Below are 16,470 nucleotides of genomic sequence, written 5' to 3'. Positions count from 1 at the left end.
GGGTATTATCTTTAATATTAAGCTGAAAGATATATTTCTTTAATTTCTTTATATAATTTTTGTTATATCCTAACTTACCTTTAAATGACTTTTAATTCAATTTAGTGACGTAAGTTTATATTCCATAGATAGGAACATAATTCCTGTTAATTTAAAATATGGTACAAAATGTGTTAAGTGTGATATGAATATTTATTTGTAAAGTTATTTAAAGATTTATTATTATTAAACTTTAAGATTTAACCAAATTAAATTTATGTTTAAATCTGTAACGCCAGATCACAATGTAAATAAATAGTTTATAATTGAAATTGGGTATATTTTTTTTTATAAATAAAAATACACAATACTAAAACTTCTATAATCCTATAAAATCTAAATTGTCGTCTTAAATCGTATGAGTTACTAATAATAGAAACATCCTATAAATTAATATAACCTATCAAATTATTAATATACAATATTGCTTTGCTACCTTTTTGAAGGGGGTGTAGTGAAAGAGTTCATGTCGAAATCTGTCCCAGTGGTAGATCTTGTTTGCGTTAGAGTGTGTCCAGTATGTTTGGCAAAGTCGAAGTGGCGCCACGCCAGGTTGCGGGTGCTACTGGCCGAACTGATCGAGTTGTCCGCTAGAGACGTGTCCGAACAAGTAGAATCGCTGTCCTGCTGCTCCGCCGTACTGGTCGTGTACATCGGCCGGCACGGTCTCTTGTCGGTCCGCTGTGGACTGTACAATTTCAACTGCGCGATCGGCGTCTCCAACTTCGGCGGGCTCTTTGACCGCGCTGTGGACTGCGTCGACCGCTTGGTCACCACTGAAGTCGGCGAACCGTCGCTCTCGTGCTTCGACTCCGTGCTGACCGCAGAAGATTGACTCCCGTCGTCGCTCTCCTCGTTCCCGCTCATTATCACCGCCATCATCTTCTCCGTATTGTCGTTCAAGTCGTACACCCTCTGCGTCTTCATCGACCCCAAAGACGTACTTCTAGTTTTCGTACTATCTTTCATTACACGTTTCTTGTCAGAATTGTAAATGGCGCTTTGGTGTTCAGAAATCATTGCCGGGATATTCGTCTCTACGCGAGCATACGTCAAGTCTTTCGGTTCCCATTGAGAACTTAACCTCTTCTTACATTTACAACCGCCTTTCGAAAATACAAAGAAATACATTGTCTGTAAGCAACAAATCGCAATGGCAACGATGAATACTGAAAGAACGTACAAGCTCGGTGACCAGTCCACGTCTAAGTTGAGGTAAGGTTCCGTGAGCCTGCGCCACAGCCTCCACTTGGTTCTATCGTCTTCACTCTCAAACAAGTTGCGTCTAGAAAGTCCCTTCCCGTAGTTCTGCACGGCGGCAGCGATCCTGAAGACCCCACCGTATGCACAGTAAAGCTTCTCGTCCACCAAATGGGGTGCCACGTCCCGTTTCATCCAATGCCACATTTCATTGTTAAAATTTACGAAATCCGCGTGACGACATTCCTTCGGTGAACTAGCTAAGATGCATCGCGAGGTAGTAGTGTAGTATTTTAACAATATATTAGCAGCAGACGGCGATGATAAGCTGGTGAAGCCACCTTTTTTGAAAGGCAGAGCGATCGCGGCCGGCTTGTCGCTGTCGTCAACCTTGGGCGGCGGAACGTGTATGCAAGAGTTTGCGTCGCGTTTTGAAATCAAACTAGAGCACGGGTCGAGGAACTTTCCTGTGCCTATATAGATTTTGACGACTGATAAATTCGTATGCGCCGGTACTTCGGGCTCGGCCCACCCCACACCTAGCGTATTAAGCTCAGTCTTCAAATCTTGAAAGAAATCATGAGCATATCTCGCGGTCCTGCAGGGAATAAAACCTGCGTAGTAGGCGAATCTGATGGTGGGAAGGAGCCTGCTTCTAAAATGCCCTCCGATGGCGTCAGCTAAAGCCTCTCTAAGGATATCGCCAGTGTGTCGATCAAGATCTTTGTCGACCTCATGCAGTGCTTGCCGAAAATACCTTACGGTTTCTTTAACGTATTTTTTATCAACTTTGTCAGTTGTAGGCACTATAGGCATGATATTTTCGAACAACTGCCTTGCCCTCAGCTTGGCGAAGTCATCGAGGTCCCAGCATTCAGACCTGCCGCGTCTTCTATAGAATATAGCGGATCCCACATTACTGCTTCTCACACATGTCATAAAAATCAAAATAATGACCACCAAACCCAATACATTCAAATAATTCATGAAAGAATGTGATTATATATAATGAAGTGTAGACAATACAAATATATTTTGAATATAAATATGTGTAAATAGTATGTAGGTACGACATTGAAAGCCTGTTTATTTTGGAAGTTTTGATAGATGTTAAAATGATGACATCAAAGAGCATTGATATCTCAAGGATTTCTGCAGACAAAAGTTTTTAAAAGAAACCGGCCAAGTGCGAGTCGGGCTCGTTCAAGAGGGGTTCCGTTCACGTTTGTTACTTAGGTACTTAATTTCAGATCAAAGTAAAATTTAAATTGATTTGTCAATTTTATATTCCAATTTTAATCTTTGACGTGACCTTTTAGTCTTTTCCAGACTTGTCCTCATCTTCTCATACATCAACCTATCCAAATTCAATGCAAACTCGTCTATTTAAATTGAGGACCTCCTTTTTTGCAGGCGGTTAATAATGACTGGTGATCCAGACTGACAAGATGATGGTGTTTGACTAGAAGCAGAAAAAGTAATGTCATGCCTTCATGACATTGACAAAGCGCCAAAAGGGTTTTGACATTTACTTGACGTCCAGTAAACAAAATAAAAATTGTAAATCTGAAATGTGCGAAATGTGTGTGAAAGAAAATAAAATTCAGTATAAAATAATTCGCGTTGAATTTGATTGATTAATTTGTAACACAGAAGCGCTAATTTTTTTATTTTATTGAGAATGTCTGCAGTAAGTCCAATAGCCATAATATAATTTTATATTCTGTAAAGTCGTACATAGAAAAGAGTATGTTTTTTTCCAATGATATAGGTTTATTGGAATTTCTGCCCTTTTTTATCGCTAATATCCTTTTCGCTTATTAAATTATTTTAAGGAATTCTTTTATATACTCAATACAACAGCAATTTCTTTAGCAATATCGAGTATTTTTTCTTTCCCGATCTTTTGATTTGCTTGTTACTTTTTTATTATATCACAAACAGTCCAATAGTTGGTTAAAGCAAAAATATTGCATAAAAAAATAACTGTAGGCTTACATACTTTCTATAAAAAATAATGTTTCCTATACTTATGTACTTAATTTACACAAAACTGCTGTACAGACCAAAATTGTTTCCAAAAATAATAATTAGTTAAAATAATAATTAAACAATCATTTAAAAATGTATTGAAAATAAACTAGCTTACATTTTATTTTTATAAATGTCATTCTTTGACTAATCAAAATAAATTAGGCGTGCAGTGATCTAATAATCACTAATAACAGTTACTTATTTTAAATGTAACTTTGATTATTCCAAATAGGATATAAGGTCATTTTTCCAAGTAAAAAAAGTCCAGACGAAGAAAATAGAAGAGGATGATGATGTTATACCTGAGTCACCTGATGTACAAATCATAAATAAGGTGCGTACTTGTGTGAGTAGGTTGTCACTGTTCAAGTTTTCTTGTGTCCTTGTATGTTAGATTAAATATAGTTAATAATTCTTTTATTGGTTGCATCCTCTCATACATACATATTTTAATCATGTCTGTATCACTTGTGGGGAAGACAGATCCTACAGTTTTGAAGGGCTGAAAAGCCGCATTCAACTGTATGTCTGTGTCTTATGCAGCTATGTCACATCATGTTTATAATTATTATAACTTCTGATTTCAGGTATTTTACCAATTTAATATAATATGTGTTTTTTTTTTAATTTAAATTGAAATCACTTAAGCATAATTATTTTATATATAAAGGTATCTCTAATTTCTTATATGATAAAATTTCAGAAGAAGAAAACAAAAAAGAGACCTATCATTTGTGATGATTCAGATGAAGAGATATTTCCTAAAAAAAATTCTAAAAAGCCCTATAAAGAAGCCAGCAAAACAAAAAAAATAAGCCCACCTAAACCTGCCCTCAAGGAAGTAAAAATTGGCAATCTGTTTGGAACTGGACCCATTAAAAGGACAGAGCCACTTGTGAAAAAAGAAAAGAAAAAGACCGAGACAGGAATTCACTCCGATGATGATTTTGACAAAAGCCTCCTTGAACTTGATGTAGATGAGGGTTTGCAAACAAATGAAACCATAAAAAATGTTAAAATTGAAAATAATGAGAAAAATTATGTTAGCAAAGAATCTCCAGTTAAAGATAAGCATTTAAAGGAAGAAGTAAAATCTCATGAGAAAATTAAAAACAAAAAACCTATTAATGGTTCTGAGTCCAAAAAGGATTTAAAGAAAGAAGTGAAATCACCTGAGAAAAATAAAAAAAATAAACCAAGTAATAATGTAGATTCTGAATCCAAATCAAAGGAACAATCTTACAGTGAGTTGAAGAATGAGAAGAAAAGGAAGTTTGCTGAATTTATTGATGATGACCAAAAAGTTGATCGTGTTCAAAATAATAAAGATAAAGATAGTACTAAAATTATGGAAGATTTGGATGATTCTACTGCATGCTTTGACGAAGATGTGGAAGAAAATCATAAAAGTAAAAAGAAAAGATTGGAAAAGAGTCTGAATGAGTCTGGTATGTTTTTTTAATGTTATATTACCCCTGGAGACTGGCCATACAAAATTTATTTCTTGGTACCAATTAATGAAAACCTTCATTAAACATTTTTGATTTATCATCATCATTTACAGTTGAGTGTAGCCATATTAATAATTAAAAGTAGTAAGTATGGGAAGAAAAAGTAAGTTTTGATATGTGGTTTTAATCTTGATATCATGCTTATATCTTTTGCGGGGTAGACAAAGCCAACAGTCTCAAAAAAACTATGATGAAATTAAGATTCAAATAGTGACAGGTTGCTAGCCCATATATATTATTTTGTTATTAGGTACAATGACTTTATACCTATATGTAAATTGTTCAATAAATCAGATATCTGTTTTCAGCATTATCAGACGCTGAAAGGCATGAAAAACGCCGGTATTCTGCAGCTTTATACCAAAACTACCTAAACAGAACGGGACCCAAACATTTGGGAGCTAAAGAGATACCAGAGGTAAACAATAATTCTACTCTATTCCCTCACGCTGTTCTTGATCTTGATCTAAAGTACCATAATTTAGTTTTATTGTCGCATTATTAATGTGAATGAAACAAAATAAGTATACGTAGTAAATATGTAGTCTCTGTCTACCCCTCCGGTAAAGTATCGTGATTTTTATGTATGTATTTATAGTCAGCTACTTTAAATCTACCATGGATATTTCACGATGGTTACATTTATTTTTTAGGGTCCACCAAACTGCTTAAAAGATTATGCATTCCTATTGACTGGCGTACTTGACTCATTCGAACGAGAGGTCATCACAAATGCCATCACAAAATACGGAGGTTGTGTGAAGAACAGTATTAGTAAAAAGGTATGTTAACATTTATTTCATTCTTTTCCTTGAAATCAAACATGATTTATTTTTATGTAGTTTCCATAAATACTTATTGAATGGTAGTTTCACTTTCAATCTACTTTTTAACAAGCTTAATAAAGATGTTTACACAGTTGATTAAAAAAGGTTGTGCCCGCGTAGCAAGGCACGCGCGACATCGTTTTTACAGAGACTATCGCCGTTTCACTTTTTATTATGACGTGAAACGGTACAGCGATAGCTTCTCGTTCGATAAAAAAGGCCTCGCGCGTTTCATGCTGCGGGGACTGGTGATTCGTGTTATAATTTGAGACCTAGGTAGATGGAGTTAAATAGAAAATTGCTTAAGTCCATTACTACATAATACAAAATTGCGTCCAAAAGTGCATACATACATTTCCTTAAATCATCCTTTTCATTAAAAACATAAATTTTCTTATTAGGAATAGTATGTATTGATTTACATTAACTGAGAAAAAGGGTGTTTACGGTGCTTCTAAAATATCTCATTGTTGATTTAACATATCTTTTATTGTGCATACCTTAGGTAACACACGTTCTCGCTGGCGAGGACGCTGGGCCTGCAAAAATGGCCAAAGCACAAGAATTAGGAATCAAAATTATCAACGAAGATCAGTTCCTTGACATGATTGCCCACCCAAATACAGATAAAGGCAAATCTGAGGCGAAAAAAGAAAATAAACAACACAAAGAAAAAACGCCACATAAGAAACAGAACGGTTTAAAAAAAGAACTAAGCAATGAAAACGAATCAAATGTCAAGGAGGATTTAAATGGATATAAAATACCTAAAAAAGAGGCCAGTAATAAAACTGAAATCAATGAAGAATTGAAAGATGATAATATTGCCAAATTGAAGAATATATCAAAATCATGTGAAACACCTAAGTCTGAAGGTGTATCGAAACTGAAAGAGATATCAAAATCAAGTGATGATGTGACCAAATCGAGAGATGCATGCAAGAGTGATATGACTGCGGCTTCGCTGATGTGGGTCGATAAATACAAGCCTAGGAACGTGAAACAGATCATTGGGCAGCACGGAGACGCTAGTAATGTTAAGAAGTTAGTATTTACTATAAAATAAAGTATGATTATAGTTTTTACAGCGGTTTATTACCTTTCATTTTAAATTAATTAAAGGAGATCCCGAAACCACACGGCGGCTATAGCAATATTTCATATTATATATTGCTATAGCCACTTTGTGGTTTCGGGAACAATAGAATTTGGCCATCTATTTTTGATATAGATATTGAGTATTTAATGACATAGTCATAACTACAACGCAGCTTATATGTACATACGTCAGACAGGGGTCGTATAAGGCGACTAGGGGATAGGCTAACAACCTTGGGATTCTTGTTGTAGACGATGGGCTAGCAGCCCATCACTATTTGAATCTCAATTCCATCATTAAGCCATACAGCTGAACTTGCTTGAGCTTTTCAATACTGTTGGTTCTGTCTACCCCTCAAGGTATAATATATACATGATTATATGAATGTAACCTTAACTTTTTATTGCAGATTGACAAACTGGCTAACGAAATGGTACGTGAACAGAAAAGCGAAGCTACCAAAGCCTAGCCCGTGGGCCAAGAACGACGATGGCGGGTATTACAAAGCTGCCCTGCTTTCAGGCCCACCGGGAGTTGGTAAGAATTGAGATAATACCTTATTAACCCCCTACGGAAAAAGAGGGGTGCTGTAAGTTTGACGTGTCTGTCTGTGGCATCATTGCTCACAAACAGATGAAGCGATTTGAATTTAGTTTTTTTTTATGAATTAGAGCTGATTCACGTGAGAGTGTTTGATTATAAATCGGTTGAGCCATTTTAAAGTTGTGGAAATTTACAGTGGTGAAGAAGAAAATAGTTTTTTCGAAACTAAGGAAATGTCATAATACATAAAATCACGCCCCTTTCCCGGAGTGGTAGGCAGAGCCTACATCTTACACAACAGATATGCAAATTATTTCAGATGATGTTATAAATGCGAACTGTCTTTCTCTAAAGAACTGGAACCGCACGCCACACCTAGTTACTTATATGTAATTATAGTGAAGGAAATTAAATCGTGTGTTTTCCAATCGTCCAGGTAAAACCACCACCGTCTCGCTGGTATGCCAGGAGTTGGGCTTCGACATGGTGGAGTTCAACGCTTCGGACACCCGCAGCAAGACGCTCATCAAGGAGCAGATTGGGGAACTGCTCACCACCAACTCCCTGTCGGGTTATGCTAAAGGTACTTAATACTAGTATTTTTATTAGTAATTTGTATGTATTTATATGTATTATATATAGATATATATTATGTATGTATTTTATTATGTTCAAACATTTATTTATCTTGCTCTGCGCCAACGCCATCTCCTGTTTGATTTCCTTCCACCCAAAGGTTGACTGGAAGAGATTGCTTTAGCGATAAGTACGCCTTTGTACCATCTATATCTGCTTTGTGTTGTTTTGTATGTTTTACTCTTATGGTGCAATAAAGAGTTTTATCTATCTATCTACTAGTCTCATACATACATGTAATCACGTCTATATCCCTTGCAGGGTAGACAGAGTCAACAATCTTGAAAAGACTGATAGGCCACGTTGGGCTGTTCGACTTAATGATAGAATTGAGAATCAAATAGAGGTTGCTAGGACCAAACTTGGGATTCTTATAGGCGATGGGCTGGCAACCTGACACAATTTGAATCCCGGCTCTGTCTACCCCGCAAAGGGTATAGATGTGATTATATGAATGTATGTAAGAAATTACTTATATTTTATTTGTACCTGTAACAGGTGTGACAGGCAAGCAAGCTGTCTCCAAGAAACATGTATTAGTTATGGACGAAGTGGACGGCATGGCGGGGAATGAAGATAGAGGTGAGCTAACTTCCATATTTTAACTAGCTTTGACCCGAGCTGTGCCCGCGTAAATTAAATATCATCTAAAAAAGCAAATTCAATACATCTTACAAGCTAACAGATATTACATCCAAAATGCTTACAAGATAAATTTAAAATTTAAAAAACTTGGACTCGCAGTTCTGCTCGCGTGAATTAAGTGTCATCTAAAAATAGCAATGAATTTAAATTTGACGCTATATAACAAAAAGTCGATGCCATCGAATTAAACGCAACCTACAAAAAGCGACGAACCTCTAAATTATATATATATATAATTAAGAGTCTGGAGATATATATATATGTGATATTTCAAGAAGATTTATTCAGTAGATAACCCGTGAAGAGTTAACAAACAAACAAATGAACTCATTTTCGCTTTTATAATACTAGAAAGGATGTGAAATAAAAATTTGAAATCAAAATATAACTTATTTGCGCTATAAGCGTTTCGGAAACGCCCTATAAATAATTTTAAGGTTTTTAACATCTTTTTTTCCATGGTAGTAAGTACACTAAAGTACCTACACAGTAAGTTTACTAAAACGAAACTTAAATTTTTGAACAAAGATGAAAATTGCGTAATTTATAACCTTTCGCGTTACTCTTCGCGTGGGTTCGGAACCCCACACAATATGTCCACAAAATAAATAAATATATACTGGACAAATTACACTGATTGAGTTAGCCTCGATGTAAGTTCGAAAATTGTGTTACGAGATACTAACTCAATGATTTTACAATAAATACTTATAAAGATAATCATCCAAGACCCAGGCCAATCAGAAAAAGTTCTTTTTTCATCATGCCCTGGCCGGGATAGGTACCCGGGTCCTCCGGTGTCACAGACAAGCGCACTACCGCTGCGCCACAGAGGCCGTCAAATATCTTTCAATTCGTTTTATAATTAGACTTTCCTTTACACTATACATTCATTTCTTTTTATGGTCTTCCACTATTTCCAAAACCTTTCACTTCCATTCACACTTATCAGTTTCAGTCATAAAAACAAACAAAAATATACATACATACTTAAATGTCATCACGTCTACATCCCTGAAGGGTAGACAGAGCCAACAGTCTTGAAAAAACTGATAGGCCACGTTCAGTTGAACAAAAATATAATTATAAAATTATAAATTTCCCCACAGGCGGCCTCCAAGAACTAATCAACTTGATCAAGGCGGCGTCGGTTCCCATCATTTGTATGTGCAACGACAGGAACAGTCAGAAGATGAGATCTCTAGTCAACTATTGCTATGACATCAGATTTAGCAAGCCCCGCGTAGAACAGATCAAGGTATGTAAAGATTTAAAACTAAGGATCTATATTATTTAGAAGTATATAATACTGATCTGTATGTATGAATGTTGTGCTGTGTAGTTCCCGGCAGTATTAAAAAAAAAGACTAGGTCGACTCTATCTCGTTCCCATGTATGTTGTAAAAGGCGACTAAGGGATACGATTATAATCTTGCGATTCTTCTGTTTGGCAACCTGTCACTGTTTGAATCTCAATTCCATCATAAAGCCAAACAGCTGAACGTGGCCTATCAGTCTTTTCAAGACTGTTGGCTCTGTCTACCCCGCAAGGGATATAGACGTGATTATATGTATGTATGTATAATACATACATACATACACATACATATGTATACGTATAATAATGCGATAAAAACACTTATTGAATGCAACGTCACGCATAAATCAATATAGGACTTCAAAAAATATTTTCCTGTCCGTTTTCAAACAGAGATAAATCTTTAGACATGCAATGCTTTGGCTCCCTCGACAATAACAAAAAAACCTTATTTTTTTATTCCAGTCAGCGATGATGTCAATATGTTGCAAGGAAGGCATCAAGGTGCCTCCTGACGTGTTGACTCAACTCATAGTGGCCGCCAACCAGGATGTGAGGCAGACGTTGAACCTGCTGTCTCTGTGGGCTTCTGACCCCGAGCTGATGGATGGAGACAACCTGAGACGGGATGCGAAGAATATCAAACGTGATTTGAAGCTGGTAAGTTTCCTGATTGTTGAATTAGTTGATATTGTCAACTCATATGGCTCACCTGCATATAATGGGTGACTGGTTAATTACTTACAAAATTTTGTGAACAATCAGACTTTTTCTATGGAATCTGAGCTATATGAGTGAGAAGATCAATTTGGCTTGCTATCAAAAAAATTGAGGTTGTAGTGGGAGCGATAGTTCGGGCTCAACCGCCACAAATGGTAGATCTTCCTGTAGGCTGGTGGATGTGATGTCTGGGGAACCGCGCGGCACAGACGATGTTCGGTCGGTAACCGATTTATTCTCCAATCTGTGAAATCTTTTCTTGCGCGATTTAAACTCTACGCTGCTATTGGCTAAGCGCGTCACATACTTCGCTATGATTGAGTGCGAAGTAAATGATACCGCCACAAGGTCAAACGCATACAAAATCTCATTTTATTTTAATTGGGTGATACATGAAAATTATTTTATGTCATTGCTTGCTCTATTATATTGTAGTGATCAGGTGTTGCCAATCTTCGAATTAAATAAATAAATAATAAACGCCTATACCTCAGGAGTTAGTGCGGGTTTTACTCGATCAAATCGTCGAGCAAGAAAACGCGAATATGTGTGATTTGATCAGCGCCATCTAGTAGTAACGCGATGGCACTAATACAGTTCCATACAAATTCGTGATTACTTGCTCGACGCGTTTGATCCGAGTAAAACTGGCACTAACTCCTCAACTCAAATAACAATATTTTTTTATCACAGGGTCCATGGGAGGCGGTAAGGAAGGTGTTCTCGGCTGAGGACCACAAAACCATGTCTATTCACGACAAGAGCGATTTGTTCTTCTACGACTACAGCCTCGCGCCACTATTCGTGCAAGAGAACTATTTGCAAGTCACCCCGCATTGCCCTAAGTGAGTATTTATTTATTTAAACCGCATGGTTCCCGGCACCAATAAAAAAAAAGAATAGTACAACTCCTTCTCTTTCCCATGGATTTCGTAAAATGCGACTAAGTGATAGGCTTATAAACTTGGGATTCTATTCTATTAGGCGATGGGCTGGCAACCTGTCACTATTTAAATCTCAATTCTATCATCAAGCCAAAAGTTGAACGTGGCCTATCAGTCTTTTCAAGACTGTTGGCTCTGTCTACCCCGCAAGGGATATAGTCGTGACTATGTATGTATGTAACTTTATTGGCGGACGTAATGCAAGAAACATTTATCAACCAGTCAACCAAAAAAACAAAATATCCTGTTTCCATTTCCATCATGTCTCCTCCTATCACGGGTCTACTGGAAGAGATTTCTTTAGAAATAAGCAAATGTACCTATGTTCTTTTGTTTCTTGCGTTAATCATACCTGATGTTTTCTGTTTACACGAATTGGTAAATATATAGTACACACGGCTCAGAAGATACCTGGCCCACCTCCCACATACACCAATCAAGGCGAGGTGGCACAGCTTTCTTCTGAGACCATTGTACCTTAGCATAATATAAATATATATATAGTATATAATATAAATATATATATAATATATATAGTATATGTTATTATTATATGTATTTATCTGTATTTATGCGTATTTGTATGTATTATATATAGATATATATTCTGTTTGTATTTTATTATATTCAAACATTTATTTATCTTGCTCTGCGCCAACGCCGATCTCCTGTTTGGTTTCCTTCCACCTAAAGGTTGACTGGAAGAGATTGCTTTAGCGATAAGTCCGCCTTTGTACCATCTATATCTGCTTTGTGTTGTTTTGTATGTTTTACTCTTATGGTGCAATAAAGAGTTTTATCTATCTATCTATCTATCTATATATACATACATATTATCACGCTGTGTGGTTCCCGGCACCAATACAAAAAAGAATAGGACCACTCCATCTCTTTCCCATGGATGTCGTAAAAGGCGACTAAGGGATAGGCTTACAAACTTGGGATTCTTTTTTAGGCGATGGGTTAGCAACCTGTCACTATTTGAATCTCAATTCTATCATTAAGCCAAATAGCTGAACGTGGCCAAAGACTGAATCTTTTCAAGACTGTTGGTTCTGTCTACCACGCAAGGGATATAGACGTGACCATATGTATGTATAATCACGTCTTTATCTTTGCGAGGTAGACAAAGCCTAAAGTCTTGAATACTAAAAGGGCAAATTCAGCTGGAAATGGCTTTATAATTAAATTGAGATTCAAATAAAGACAGGCTAGCAAGCCATTCGATTAAACGAGACGTATCCCAAGATTTCCCATAATTGGCTTTTGCAATATTGAACTAAGGGACTACTTTTGCTGATTTTATTTTCAAGAAACGAGATCCTGGACCGCGTGAGCCGAGCGGCCGACAGCATCAGCGCGGGCGACCTGGTGGACGCCAGGATACGGCGCTCCCAGGCCTGGTCACTGTTACCGCTTCAGGTCTGTTGTACTGTTATAGCTAAAAACATTGTAAACGCTCGCTGTCACAATATCTATACTAATATTATAGAGCTGAAGAGTTTGTTTGTTTGTTTGATCGCGCTAATCTCAGAAACTATTTCAGGGAAACTTTTTTCGTACAGATACATACGGTAGACAGAGTCAACAGTATCATTATAGTGAAAGGCCACGTTCAGCAGTATGTCATCACGATGCAAATAGTGACAAGTTGCGAGTCCAAAGAAAAATCAAAATTTTATAAGCCTATCCCTTAGTCGCGTTTAACGACATCCATGGAAAAGTTATGGAATTGATTATATTCTCAAGTTCCGGTAACCACACGGCGCTCGCTATAAAGCTCAAAGATCTACATTAATTTATTGAATTGTCTACGGCAGGCGATGTACGCATCAGTGATCCCGGGCCACGAGCTGTCCGGCCACGTGTCCGGACAGGTGGCGTTCCCGGGCTGGCTCGGGAAGAACTCACGCGCAGGGAAAATGCACAGGCTGTGTCAGGAGGTGCACGCGCATACGAGGCTGAGGTGAGATCTGTTCGTGTCTCTATTTTTAAGCTAAGCGAAATTAAACATACATACATACATATGTGCCGTGTGGTTCCCGGCACCAATACAAAAAAGTATAGGACCACTCTATCTCTATCCCGTGGATGTCGTAAAAGGCGACTAAGGGATAGGCTTACAAACTTGGAATTCTTTTTTTAGGCGATGGGCTAGCAACCTGTCACTATTTGAATCTCAATTCTATCATTAAGCCAAATAGCTGAACGTAGCCATTCGGTCTTTTGAAGACTGTTGGCTCTGTCTACCCCACAAGGGATAGTGACGTGACCATATGTATGTATGTATACATACATATAGTTACATCTATATCCCTTGCGGGGTAGACAGACAGTGTTATACATGTTTATGCCTTATGAGTTTGATAAGAGCCAACGGTCTCAAAAGATTGAATGCCCACATTCATCTGGACGCCCAACATTCCAACTTATATTGTAATTCATTTATTAACAGCACTTCGGGATCCAAATCCTCCATATTCCTGGACTACTGCACCCACCTCCGAGATGCCGTGCTCACTCCGCTCATCAAAGAGAAGACGGAAGGCGTAGACAAGGCTCTGGAAACTTTGGAGGCTTACCATCTGTTGCGAGATGATTTGGACTCGCTAACAGAGTTGTCTCTGTGGCCCGGACAGAGAAATCCTATGGTGTTGGTGGATTCTAAGGTATATATATAATATATACATAGGTATAAATATATAATCTTTAAAATAAGGAGTTGGAAGCAGCGCAAAGAAATACTGGCTTGGCTTTGTTAAAGATGAAACTGAGACTGTCAAAAAACGGTCATAGTGCATAGAAGTGAGACCCTTGTAAATTAACTTATCATAGCATTTTGCGGTTGTGTTAAAAGCTGTTGGCTTAAAAACTTTTGGTAGGTAATTAGACTTATTAAAAACCTGATAGTCCTGATGCACAAGTCATTATGCTTTTGCATGTTACTATAACTAATCTACATCCATAATATTTTTTTCTTTTTGTAATGTTGTATTATATTGTTTTGTAGAGATGAGAGATATATACGGTAAAGTCGCAAACAAATCTTTACAAAATCACCTAGGTCAAGACCCATAAGACAAAATTGTGGAGAGACTGAAGCATATAAAATTTAAATTAAAACTATTTTCAATTCTGTAATTAATCCAAACAGAGATGTTGGCTCTGTCTACCCCGCAGGGGATATAGACGTGATTATATGTATGTACGTTAAAACTTTTTAAAATTCCAGGTGAAAGCAGCATTGACGCGCGCATACAACAAAAAGGCGACTGCTTTACCGTACGCGCCCGGCGCCATCAAGCGAGCGAAACCCAAGGACGATGATGAAGTTGTGGGCGACGGCGATGACGATCAGCCCGACGATGACGAGGCCGAGGACAGTGACCCTGAGAATGACGCACTTATAAAGGTAATTCTATCTTCCATCTACGTAAAGTGTTACCACGTTTATAAGTCACGCATCGACAATATTCGACGGCGCAAATTAGCGCAACCTACCGCCGAATCAAACCGAATGAAAACTCAATAATTTAACGACCTTAATACATAAGTATAATTTCACTTAAAATCAAAAAACAGAACAAATATTATAATAAAGCACACATAATCCTCTGTAGTGTAGAAGTTCCTTAAGATAGCGTTAATAATATATACATACATACATAAAATCACGCCTCTTTCCCGGAAGGGTAGGCAGAGACTACCTCTTTCCACTTGCCACGATCTCTGCATACTTCCTTCGCTTCATCCACATTCATAACTCTCTTCATACAAGCTCGGCGGTTTCGGGTACTTTTGACCTGACCCTTTACCAGGACGTCCTTAATTTGATCAAAATACGTTCGTCTAGGTCTTCCCACTCCGACCTTTCCTAATAATATATTATGTGCATAAAATGGTTAGGTAAAGAGTCTAAATCGAATCGTCGTATCATTCAGTCGCCTCCTGTTACATGGCGATGTTGCGAGTCGGCGCTGCGATGCGCCCGCGCGCATAAACCTTTATGCATAAATTATATACTTAATGTTATCTTAAGGTAACATTACACCTCAAATTTATAGTTTTATATTTAAGGATTGTTTGCCTATTACACACTTACACACTAAGATCCATTTTATGTTAGAAAACATTTTTAAAATTGCATATTAAATTTCTGATACTTTTTTGTTTGAGTTGCTGTGAATTTAGTATATAGTTGATCGAATGGTAAATCATTTATTTATACTTATATTATGTATTTGTATTTTCTGCAAAAACTGGTACCTATTTAATATTTGCACAGTGACAGACAAAATCTTCAAGAGTAATATGGCTCCTTTTTCCTGAAATTTCCAAGGTAGTATTATCCCAGGTTTATTATCTTTATCAATGTTTTTACAGAAGAAAAAAGGGAAGGAATCTGAAAAAGCCAGCAAAGAGAAAGCAGGCTCCAGCAAGGAGAAAGCCAGTTCAAGTAAACAAAAATCAAACTCAAAAGATGCCAGTAAGAAATCCAGTAAAAGTAGGAAGTAATAATGAGGTTGATTTTATTTTTTATTTAATTATTGTACTTTTGTGAAATTAAAGTGATAATTATGATATTCTTTGTTTTTATTTCTATTATAGTCGGGTTGTTTGTTTACTCATAATTTTATCCCATATTGGGAGCCGACAAACCTATTTGGTGTCTTCAGTGCAAGGACTAGTGTGCTTGCTTGTGATGCATAAGATCATGGTGAGAGTTTGGAAGAGAAAAAGAAGAAAAATATCTTTTTAATTTGTTTAGTTGAGTTAGTATCCTATAATACAAAACTAGCTCTCAATCTGTGTAATTTTCCCTGTTAATTGTGTAAGAAGGATCCAATAGTATGTGAAGCTTCGACTTTGTGGTATAAAGTACAAAATCACCTGCAACACTTTAATAGTTCTGTTTCCTGTGCTTGCCCTCTGTGTTGTCTATAATTTATGAGTG

The 16,470-nt window shown here is 37.0% G+C and overlaps 2 protein-coding genes across 3 annotated transcripts; one reads left to right on the top strand and one right to left on the bottom strand.

Moving 5' to 3' along the window:
• Positions 1 to 471: 471 nt before the first annotated feature.
• Positions 472 to 2,226, bottom strand: LOC106134600 (uncharacterized). The gene has a single exon (XM_013334726.2). The coding sequence runs from the start codon at positions 2,224 to 2,226 to the stop codon at positions 472 to 474; it is 1,755 nt and encodes a 584-aa protein (XP_013190180.2).
• Positions 2,227 to 2,789: 563 nt separating this feature from the next.
• On the top strand, positions 2,790 to 16,099 carry LOC106139313 (replication factor C subunit 1). Of its 2 annotated transcripts, none has more exons than XM_060954558.1 (17): positions 2,790 to 2,929; positions 3,506 to 3,607; positions 3,977 to 4,721; positions 5,093 to 5,202; positions 5,438 to 5,566; positions 6,117 to 6,655; positions 7,120 to 7,247; positions 7,690 to 7,836; positions 8,388 to 8,471; positions 9,644 to 9,792; positions 10,318 to 10,512; positions 11,266 to 11,417; positions 12,830 to 12,938; positions 13,337 to 13,482; positions 13,972 to 14,185; positions 14,749 to 14,928; positions 15,900 to 16,099. In XM_060954558.1, the coding sequence occupies exons 1-17, from the start codon at positions 2,921 to 2,923 to the stop codon at positions 16,029 to 16,031; spliced, it is 3,270 nt and encodes a 1,089-aa protein (XP_060810541.1). In that variant the 5' UTR covers positions 2,790 to 2,920; the 3' UTR covers positions 16,032 to 16,099. The 2 variants fall into 2 exon arrangements, with proteins under 2 accessions (XP_060810541.1, XP_060810539.1); XM_060954556.1 differs by having other exon boundaries at positions 3,506 to 3,619.
• Positions 16,100 to 16,470: the final 371 nt, after the last annotated feature.

The sequence above is a fragment of the Amyelois transitella genome, chromosome 4 (genome assembly GCF_032362555.1).
Source record: "Amyelois transitella isolate CPQ chromosome 4, ilAmyTran1.1, whole genome shotgun sequence".
Classification (NCBI taxonomy): domain Eukaryota; kingdom Metazoa; phylum Arthropoda; class Insecta; order Lepidoptera; family Pyralidae; genus Amyelois; species Amyelois transitella.
Note: the sequence above shows the minus strand (reverse complement) of the source record. Positions and strands in the feature narration are given on the sequence as shown.

Coding starts and splice junctions, on each gene's coding strand:
- LOC106139313 (XM_060954556.1), top strand. Junction 3,620..3,976: donor TAAATAAGGTGCGTACTTGT/GTGAGTAGGTTG, acceptor ATAAAATTTCAG/AAGAAGAAAACAAAAAAGAG. Junction 14,186..14,748: donor TGGTGTTGGTGGATTCTAAG/GTATATATATAA, acceptor TTAAAATTCCAG/GTGAAAGCAGCATTGACGCG.
- LOC106134600 (XM_013334726.2), bottom strand. CDS start 2,226: ATGAATTATTTGAATGTATTGGGTTTGGTGGTCATTATTTTGATTTTT.